The sequence below is a fragment of the Pygoscelis adeliae genome, unplaced genomic scaffold, assembly GCF_000699105.1.
Source record: "Pygoscelis adeliae isolate BGI_AS28 unplaced genomic scaffold, ASM69910v1 Scaffold267, whole genome shotgun sequence".
Lineage (NCBI taxonomy): Eukaryota > Metazoa > Chordata > Aves > Sphenisciformes > Spheniscidae > Pygoscelis > Pygoscelis adeliae.
In genome coordinates, this window is record NW_008825150.1 from 5,894,564 (window position 1) to 5,905,881 (window position 11,318).

An 11,318-nucleotide genomic window follows, 5' to 3' on the forward strand; every position below is an offset into this window, starting at 1 on the left:
TAAACAAGGCTCGTTTGAATCTGCTCTCTGATCAGCTTGAAGCCAGACTAAACACCAGCCTCTTTTACAGAACACCTCTATCTAGCTTTACTTCAGCACAGTTAAGAGTTGATATCTAAATTAATACTTCGAGAAAGTTAAAAAATCTTTGGATTCACCAAAAGAATTACAGTCATTTTCCTTATATGAATAGTATTTTAAAATATTATTTATTCCTTTCCCTGTACAAGCTAATAATAATGAAAATAACTGAAGAAAATTAATGCATTTCTGACTGCTTAAATTCCCTTTAGTTACTGAAAATACTTCATGCCCAAGTATTTGCTACTGTTTGGGATACTCAAAGATGCAGGACATTAATAAAAACAAATACAAATACCAAAAATTATTATGAAGATTTGAACCAAATCATGATACTCTTAAATCACCAAAGGTTGTGATATGATTGTACATAAAAATGGAAGCAGAAAGAAAGAAAAAAAACAAGGCTGTAGTATCTAGAGCAAGTGATATGAAAATTCCTAGCTCTACCAAAAGGGGGGGGGAGGGCAAAATAGACATCCCCCTAAAAAAAAATCCAACAATAAAAAAAAAAAAACACACCAAGAAAATATTTTCAGATTGGGTTAAAAAAACTCTTTTTCCTGTTGAATTGAAAAATAAAGATGTAAATCCAGTAAAATGTTCTACTTGATCTGAAATCATATATTCTACTTTGGGAGACTTAACCTTTTTTTTTTCCCCTCCTCTTTTTTCTATTAGAATTAAGTCAACTTTGATACAGACATATTGTTTCAAAAACAGTCAGAACCAATAAAATATGTTTTAGAACTCACTCTGCCTCCATCCAGAAGAGCTTTTGGCAAGTAAACAAATCCTACATCAATATACACAGCTTCACAATATCTGAATGTGCAATTTTCAGCAAGTATCTAAGTAAAAAAATTGTATCTGGCTCCAAGACTAATTTTAAATGGTCTCTCAAAAGCATACTGAAACAGTGGATGAAATACAGACTAACGTAGATAAAATGCATGAAAAATAATCCCTCCTAAAAACTACCTAGAAGACAGGCATTCATATACGCACGCATACTCATCAAGGGTAGGCTCATGGAGCAGAGCTCACATACAACCAAGTTTCCAATATTAACAGCTTTAACACGCCACTTGATCATCAACTTTACAAATGTCCATCATAAAAAATGTAATGATATATTATTACACTTTAATTCTTGCTGAGTCCATGTTGTATGTATCTTCCAATAACTAGTTCACAGGGATGAAAATTTACTCCAGCTATTGAGCATGTGCACTGGTCATTTAGATTTAACTATAATAGCTCATGCTTTTTGCCTAGCTTTATCAAAAACTATACATGTGTTGAACAAAATGGATAGTCCCCCAGATGTCTTTGCTCATTTTCAGAAAGCCTACTCCTATTCAAACGTTCTAAAGGGCTGAATCTTTTTTTGGGAAGTGCTGGTTTCTGTTGCTAATGGCTCATGGGAGTGGTTTTGGCAAAACAAAATTTAAAAAAAATAAATCACCATGTAATAAAATAAATACACACCTGCTACAAGGTTCTGATGTGTGTGAAAGGAAAATGGAACAGAGTACCAGTCATCAAACCTGTTTATATAATTTTTTCCCATTACTTTATGCAACTGTTGCTAGGCAGTCATGTGCCATGGTGATGAGTGGAGTGTGAATACCTAGACAGATTAGAGAGACATATGTTACCGAACACGTTATGTATGGTGTGTTTTCTCTCTAGATTGCTGTACAAAACCAAGATACCAACTATCCCTTTTCCCCAAGGGGAACGCAATGTCAGATGGTTCAGAGAAATAGTTCAAGGGGTCTGACCTTGTGGCAATACAGGTACCACTTTCTGCTCTTAGTTACACAGTTCTCTCTAGTGAGTTAAAACAGACAGAGTGCATGTACTACTGCATGTTAATAGAGGTTTAAATTAAAAGAATGAATAAATTTTTAAAAAAAAATCAGTACTTTTTATAATAGTTTTACAAGGCATGCAGTCTACTTCCTGAGCCAGTTTGTAAAGCCTGCTATATTCTTCCCAGAATCAGCTAGAAATACCGAATATAGAAATTTAGACAGCTCTGTATTGCAAAAGTAATTCACTCTGTTAGTTATGAACACTGAACTATCCTGTAAGAAACTTGTAAGAAGACTATCTTAAGAAGGTAGTTCAAGCAGCTGTACAGGGGAAAATGTTAGAGAACAAAAGTAATATAAATTCTTTTCTAAATAAATGCCTTTCACTCTCCCCACATCCAATTTGAAATTATTGCCTTGCGATTAGTAATGTGTTTTAACATAACTAAAAACAGCGGCTCTAATGGGCATGGGAAAGGCACAACACAGGATTACAGAATCATGAAACTTGGCAAAAAGAACAGCAGGGAAAGTCAAAGTATAACAATAAGAGGTGAAAATATAGTCAGTAAGTGCATGGGTAAGAGACAAAGACTTTTGGTCAATAACACCCTACGAGAACTTAAAATAAGAGAAGCCAAAAGAAAAAACTTGCACCGTGATCAAGAAAACTGACAGTGAAGACACAAACCATGGTTTTCATGCTAGACAGGAAGAAATGCGTAAGCTATTGTAAAGGAGGAATCAGAAACTTTTGTCAATAATCTAAATATTGAAAGGAAAGGGAAACTAGAAGGAAAGTTTGAGGATAACTCAAATGGGAACCTTTGCAGCTGAAGTATGTCAGATTTTTGTATGTGCCAGAGCATGTTCTATTACTTTGCTCCAACTGTTCAGTAATAAAGTCAGATGTGATTTTCATTGCACTTCACTGCAGATTGGAGCAGGACACCCACAATGAAGTTTCAGCAAGACAGCTGGTGGTGCAAAGCTGAGCAAATGAGAAAAGTCTGAGTGGGAGTCAGGAGATTGGAACTAATAGCTGAATAAATTAGACGTCCAATACCTTCATTTACTGAAATGATTTCATCATGAAATAAATGCATATCCTGTGTTTATATCAATGTGTAATATGAAATTCAAATCTGCTTTTACATATGTATGCAATCAGTTAGTCTTAAATACAGCTGTATTTATTGTCTTAAAGTCCTAAATTTCACACTTGTAGAGTACCCGCTTCAAAAACTAGTAGTTATTGACGGAATTTCCAAATACTTTGAGATCTTCTTACATAAACTCTCTCTCTCTCTCAAAATCCATTTCATTTGAACATACTAAAACTGCTGACCATTTCCATGGGAAATCTGAAGTTCATAAAGGAAGACAAACTTGGAGCTCCAACAGACTCCAGGAGCACACTATGGAAATAAACAACTCAGCACCCACAAATAAATGTCAGAAATTTTTGTCTAAAATCATTCTGTCAGAACCTGAAGGTAAAGTTTTCTTACAAAAGTTCCTCTCTGACTTTAACATCAATGCATCACATTTCTTGTCCGCTATACATAAATAGCCAAACGTAAGAGAAGTGGGAAGTGCTGGTTTCTGTTGCTAATGGCTCATGGGAGTGGTTTTGGCAAAACAAAATTTAAAAAAAATAAATCACCATGTAATAAAATAAATACACACCTGCTACAAGGTTCTGATGTGTGTGAAAGGAAAATGGAATAGAGTACCAGTCATCAAACCTGTTTATATAATTTTTTTCCATTACTTTATGCCACTGTTGCTAGGCAGTCATGTGCCATGGTGATGGCACAAAGGCTTTACTTTTTTTACCCCAAACTGTCCAGAATGACATGCTTTATGACCTTTCTTCATATAGGCCCTGATAATATAATCTTTGAGCACCTGATTAGTTGCAGATGCTCTGAAATTTCTGCACACAGTTGTTCAAGTCACTCCTTTTCCAGTCCAAGCATTAATGCCAACTATCTCAATCCTCAATTTCCTTAAACTCAAACAAGAGAGTACACTCCTAAACAACACAATGTGCTACCAATGGTTACTGCAATTAGTCTTTCAGGTTTAAATTTGCAATTTTAACAACAAATCAATAAATAATATTCTTGCTGAATGCAAAAAACCTGTTACCACGTACCCACCTGAAAGGATACTTTTTTTTTTTTTTTTACTTATAAACATGTGCACTGAAAAGAAATCTAACTGCTAGCAATGTTTTTGAATCATTGTGGTACTGAGCAAACAGGTTGCCCAGAGAGGCTGTGAAGACTCCACCCTTGGAGATATTCAAAACTGGCTAGGAGCAATCTGCTTTAGGTGACCCTGCTTGGAGTAGAGGGTTAGACTACGTGATCTCCAGAGGATCCTTCCAGCCTCAGAAATTCTTTGATTCAATTTTAAACCTAGGGATATTATTTGTCAGATTCAAAATATAGTAGTAGTCTGTACTTCTTCCTGTCAGCATCTCTGATCAGCTAAACTAATACCAAAACAAGGCAAAAAATAAGCTTCCCAAATACCCCTTCTGGCTATTTATCACTAGTTAGTCTTCAGTGCCAGGTCTGCTGTGCTTGACTTTCTATAAATTGATAAAAGTGCTGGTACTGAAAACAAACCCAAACTACATGGCAAATTTAAAATTAGCATATCAGGATGTATGAGAAGCTGTTCAAGAAAAGCTTGGTCTGAAAAGATCAGACATTCATATGAAGTCTTATTCCCACGCAGAGCAAGTAAAGGATACGCAAAAGCACATAAATCAAGTTACTGCAAACATCAGGTTAAAATAAGTTCATTTGAAGTCCTAATATTACTTTCTATGCCATTTCTATGTTATATAATTACAGCAAGAATGGTGATCGAAGTTACAAATAGTCCACAGAGATCTCTCTTAGCGTCCCACAAGAATGAAATAACCTGAGTATCACCAAGTCAAAACTCATGACTCAAGCTTTCAGCTAATGAACACTCACACAGTTACAAAGCAAATCCACCCCACATCCTTTTCTAAAACACACACTAGGGCTATGAAGAGTCATTTTCATATTTTTTTTTCCTTAGTTAGTTCTTATAGCAGCAAATTTTACTTATTTATAAATGTATTAGCACGACTGTTGTAGTCAGATTATAAATGTAGACAGTGAGTGCTTAAACTCAAGGAAAATAGCAAAAAAGCCACATTGGGTTTTCTCCTCTTTTTATATGAGGAAATGAGAACACACTTCTAAACACTGTACAAACAGAGAACCATTACCTTCTTTTTTCCCCAATTTCACCCCCTTTTACTCGTAAGCAGTTTTCCCAAATAGCATGATTTTTTTTTTTTTTTTTTACGGAACTTGTTAAGGCCTTAAGTGATCATGATGATACACTGTAACACATCTGATGTTTCAGCATAACGAAGGTAAACTTAATTTTGTGCCCTGGTAGCAAACATCAGTTTAAAAACTACTCACCTCTGTTATATGAGGATTAGGATTAAACCCACACAGGCTGCAGACTACGGTATGACACTGCGTGCACGTGTTGTAATTGGCCTTTTCTGGAGCATGCAGCAGCAGTTCAGTGGTTGTGCAAAGAGGACAGAAGGTTTTCTTTGGGGCGGACTCAGCGGGTTGGGTTGCACCAGCTTGCTTTTGCTGCGAGGGTTTTTCAGGCCCCGGGTGCTGGCCTGGTGGTTTTGTAAGTCCTGGCTGTTGAGCTGGGGGCTTTGTGGCCCCTGCAGTCTGAGAAGATGGTTTTGTAGGCCCTGCCTGTGGTGGCACTTGTTTTACAAGCCCTGTTTGCTGCGGAGGTGGTTTCCCAGGTCCAGGCTGCGATGGTTGTTTTGCAGGTCCTGTTTGCTGAGCAGATGGCTTTTCAGGTCCAGGTTGCTGAGAAGGCTGTTTTGGAGGCCCTGCTTGCTGAGAAGATGGCTTTACAGGACCTCCTTGCCGTGCCGGCTGTTGAGATGGTTGTTTTACAGGCCCTGCCTGCTGTGATGACGGTTTTGTGGGAGGTGGTGCTTGGGATGACGTTCTAGCATTGTCTGGTTGCTGTGGTGATGGTTTTGTTGGGCCTGATGACGGTTTTGCAGAAGTTTGTTGTTGAACAGGCTTCGTTGGTTCTGACTCTTGGGGCTGTGATTTTTGTGGTCCTCGCAGCTGGGGTGGTTGTTTCGCTTGTTCTAGCGTAGAGTCTGCTGGGTGACCAGGGCCTGGTTTCTGAACTTGTTTTAGTTCCCCAAGCTGCTGCTGCTGAGGCACTGGTTTGGAAGACTCAGTTTGCTGGGGGGTAGGTCTGACAGGTCCTTGTTGTTGAACAGCTGGCTTTGGAGGCTGTTGTTGAGCTGGATGTTTTGCAAGGCCCCTCTGCTCCTCGGGTTTCCTTTGCTCTTTCTGGGTAATTTTTTGTTTCCTACCAGCTTCTTCATGGGTTGCATCTGAATCTGATATCAAATCAAAAGGATTTAATTTGTTCACAACTGAAGTGACTGCACTCAATGGATTGGCTTCTGAGAGAAAACTGGGCATCATACTTGGCTTCTGATCTTCTTTAAAGTCAGTCCTGGATTTTGATTCCCTTAGACTAATAGAAGAAGGGCTCCGTCCAGGCGCCCGTTGTTCTGTCTTCAGCACATCTACTGTTCTGCTTTTACTTAAACTTGGTGGTCCCGGATCTGGAGGCTTACCTGGTTGCCTGGGATGGTGGCTTGTATCAAGCTCAGGATGTCTGCAGACAGAAAATGTAATAAAATTAAAATAATGCAGAGTACTAGAAAAATGAGATAAAATAAGATGTATCTGACCCTGGAAGTGCTCTGGTAACACTGTGAAGTTTCTCAGGTGCTTAAGTGTTTGCAAGACCAAGGCTTATAACATAAGGTGCCTGTAAAAAGTATTTAAATAAAAATTATTGTTCTATAAAGGTTTATACAAGTATTCATAGACTGTTTTGTTATTTAGAAAATAATCTAATATGACAAGAATGTTTAACCAGATAATTTTCTCTTCAGAAACCTGAAGAACTCAAAGCTACAACTTCCTATTTTACCTAAATCCAAATGACTAACTCTCCACTCTATCCCTTGGGATACAAACATGGGGAGACAGAGAAGACTAAAAGAAACAGAGGTGTCAGAAAATTAGCAGATCAAAGCACAGCCGAACAAGAAAAACACTGCACAAGACAAAATGTTTATGTACTTGTCTTTTGGCTACTTGTACAGAATTTGGATGTATTTACAATTCAATATGCAGCAGGGACTTAAACTCCTAAAATCCAGGTATGTTAAGAAGTATATGCTTCTCTTTGAAGCATTTACTTTGCCACCCGTCCACTCACAAATCCGAAGAATTTTCAATCAGATAAAACAGATGCCAGTTCACAGAGTTAGTCGTGAAGCTTTTTTTTTTCTTTTTAAATAGAACTACTATAGAGCTTCCTCCCAGCAATTCACACTGCCCAGCAATAAAAAGAAAATCTCTCATTACGTAGGGATTTTTCCCAGTTCTCCAACAATAACATTTTGCTGTGTTTTCATATAGGAGAAAATAAAACTAAGAATGTAGGAACCAAAATCAAGATCATGTCTTCATATGTGGCATAGTATTCTACTTGTTGCTATACTCAGCTGCAGCTGGAGGAAATAATACTGTATTCAATGCTATTGCTAAAGGATGTAGTAAAATATTCTATTCAGTGCTATCACCGTGCTTTTGCTGGAAGATACGGTGTTCTCTTCAGTGCCACAACAGTGTTGCAAATATAAAATTTTCATTTTTCACTCTGAGAAATCCAGTTAACTGTGATCTTGTTTTTCCAGATGTGACATTTCGTCATGGGCATTCATGAGCAAAATAAAAAAAAATCACTCATTACATTTAACTGTATTCCTTAACTAAAAAAAAATAAAGAAATTGTACAGTTCTGTTTAAGAGTTTTATCAGAAGTCTGCAGAATCAGATATAGTAGACACATTGAAAAATATATTTACACTGTTAATGTTACCATGGGTTTACTATTATTTCTGATTAATATTTAGAGTTTTCATTACATACCTAGCAATGCCAATATGAAAGGACAAAGCTAAGTGGTAGCCATTTCTGTGCTTGTAATTCTCGCAACATGTGATTTGCTCACAATCTTGTCTCTGATGTTTTTGTAAATTAAAAATTTCCACATGAAATGCTTGTTAAGGACAAACTATTTCCAGCCTTCCATAATTCCATTTACCCTTCCCCATTCTCATAAAATTATTGGCCATAATACCTGGAAGCTTACAACCTTAATGTGGAACCCACTGAAGTGAGTAGGTGCGTTTCCACGGGCATCAGTGAACATTAATTAACTCATTATTCGTAAAGAGGATAATTCAGAAAAGCCCAATGATAATCTAATTCCTTCAAATATTTGGCATTACTGCTTGTTAAGAGAATAATTTTATACTCTATTTAGCAATGAGGTAGGTCTACCTGCAGTTCTGTTTCTTGCTATTTAGATAAGCAGTTTAGGTTTATCTGAAGAGGTACTGCTTACTAAGTGAAATCACTTCAACTAGTCTGTTAGTGGCAGTCTGGTACACTTCCAGCATTCATGTTTTCAAGTGTTCAAAAGTTGGAAGGCTTCATTCAACAACGCTAAGAGTGACAAGGGAAAAAAGAAAAGAATCAATGGTACTATAAAAACTCAGGTCAGAAAACAGGGTACCATGCCAAAACTTTACTGTGTGAAGGTGGAAGGGAAAAAAAAACCCAAAACAAAACTAAAACTGTTTTTAGAAATTGAACTTGGACACTAACAAGAAGAAGTAACTGTGGATCCCTATTGGAAGAGTTCTCCTCCAGCTTTCATTTTTATCAAAATAATGTGCTCCATAAATTTCCACTTGATCAGATGTCAGGACTTGAAATGTGATTAAAACCGATGAATCTAGGAAATAAAAAATGCAGGTGATTCTGCAAGGCTGCTGGTGTATTCTGAAGACCAAACTTGTCTTGCCTTTATACATAACAATGTTTCTAAGCAATGGAAACAGAGCATGGTTAACTAATGGAAGAGAAAGACAAGCTTCTTGAGAAATATCACCTCTGTCAAAAGCCAGGACTTGCGCCATTTAGTTTTAGGTAGCTGGAAGTTGAAGCCTTCTTTTCTAGAACTATTTTACAACCAGCTACAGACTGACATTGAACAATTTTAATTAATCTGGAGAATCAGAAATCCTAAAAAAAAAAAAAAATCTTAAAGTCTTCAATCCAGACTCAACAAGCAAAACCACGTATCCTCCCTCACCTAATTCTTTTCTTTCTGCTGCTATGTTTCTCCTCACTTTGGCCTTGATTCACAGAGCTCATCTTTATTCATTTACGTGAATATTGCAGCCAAATCAAAGCTTACTTTGGAGTCAAGAGGAGATTTAACAAAAAGACTATTGGTCTAGTTCTTGAATGCCATAACTATAAAAACCTATTTAAAAAGGTATGTCTTTTTCCCATTCATCAGTATAAATAGTTTGAGAGAGAAGCACAATAACTACACAACTCCAAGATAGTTAGATCTTTCCATATCTACAGACAAGATATGTATAAACTTATGCATACCCCTGGTTGCTAACTTTTTTTTTTTTTTAAAGTCAATAGAGTGACGGCATTAACAAAAATACCTGTTTCTTCTAGAAAACACACCATAAGCATGCTTTAGAAGTGTGACACTCAGCAAGACTTCTTAGCATTTCCTCTCAAAATGCAGCAGTTTTTTTTTCTGTTAATGACTATTGTGAACAACTTAATGAACTGAAAAGAAAAAAAAGCCCAACCAAAAAAACAGCTGCATTAGATGGTTCATATATTCAGTTTGGTCATCTGATGCTTTCCGATGATGTGGAAAAATTCCTCAGCAAGTGGACACTGACACAGTTACAGTCATTCAATGAAGCTAGAACAACTGGAACTTCCTTACAAATTGACTGTGTATGTTTCAGCTAAACTTTCTAACCATAAGTTTTCTGAAGACAGGCAATTCAAATAGGATAGAATGATTCCCATAGGTGCTAAGCATCCCAAACTCTGACTGGAACCTAGAGAATAAAACATTAAAAAAAAAAAAATTAAAAACGTACATTTGATTTAGGCAGTTCATTTTAGGTGCTCTAGATCTAAATGCTTATATTAAAATGCATAATAAATATTAATCGCATTTATTTAGCTATCGCATTTTTGAAGACTTAAAAGCTCAAAGCCTATAAAAGTCCTAGAAGCTCCAGCATGTATTTTACAGCGGTAAAGGTGCAACTGTGTTTCCTGGTACATACATCACTTACTATTAAAAAGTCTGTAGTTGCAAAAATTGTTACTTCAGGATATCAGCAATCATGAGGAATTTGTACACTTCAAGACCTGGGTTACTTTGGAAGGGGAATGAAAGCATTCAGAATAGGAAATAATTATTAGTCTCTCAGGTAAGACTAGAGAACAGCTAATGTTATAATGGAAATCACAGATGAAAAATCCAGTTAACAACATGAAAAAAAACTAACAGACAATGCAACAGGGACACTGTCATAGTGCAAGGCTATATAAACTGGAAGCCGAAATTCCTCTTTTGATCACTATTTCAGTTACTTAACATTTGGACTGGCACAACCACACCAGAAAAAAAAGCTGTTGGCAACAACAGTTGTAGAGCATCCAGTTAAGAGGTATTTTCCACATCTGGTTTCTTTTGGCCACACAGACTGAAAAAAAGCTTGAAGCTAAGGAATCTGAGTCTCAGCAGGCTAGTTCTTTACTTAAGTTGAAGTCTGGAAGAGGCTGATCTTTAGTCCTTAGAAGAGTCTTACTCCAAGGGTTTGGATCAGGTTCTTAATAATTATTCCCATCATTCTTCGTAGCAATAGCATTCTCAATAGCAAAAAGAGGTGTGCAAGAGGAGCAAGTAAAGCCACAAAACAAGAGCAGAGACAAGCAGTAACCTCATTACAGTGTGACAGGCACAAAGATGCTGTGATGGGAACTGCTACAACCCCACAAGAGAAGCTAGTTGATAGGTTATTGAACTGAATGTTAAAATGTCAACTTTGACTAAAAGTTAGAAGGCTGTAATTCACAAATAGAGTGCCTTTACTTTAAATGGAGAGTGAAAGTATGGTACGCTAAGATCAAAGTAGTTTCTGATATCATAAATATGTTTGTAGGAAAGCAGCCATTTATAAATGCAGAAATATTCACATTGCAATGAGTTTAGCCTATTCTAAAATCTTCCAAGGACATTTATCTTACTTTTTACTGGAACATAAGCATGAAACAATAAACTTTTAAAGTCTTTGTCTTTTCTCATAGACTGTTATACAAAAGGGAATTTTGAGCTTAGTTTCACAGAACTAACCAATGGGGGGGGGGGGGTTTGATTTTTTTTTTT

General features: G+C 36.7%; 1 protein-coding gene across 1 annotated transcript in view; it reads right to left on the reverse strand.

The window, feature by feature from the left end:
* Positions 1-11,318, reverse strand: part of PCLO (piccolo presynaptic cytomatrix protein) — a 392,271-nt gene that overhangs the window by 379,414 nt on the left and 1,539 nt on the right. Inside the window, 1 exon segment of the mRNA XM_009328362.1 lies at positions 5,381-6,635. Coding sequence (XP_009326637.1) covers positions 5,381-6,635 — 1,255 coding nt within the window.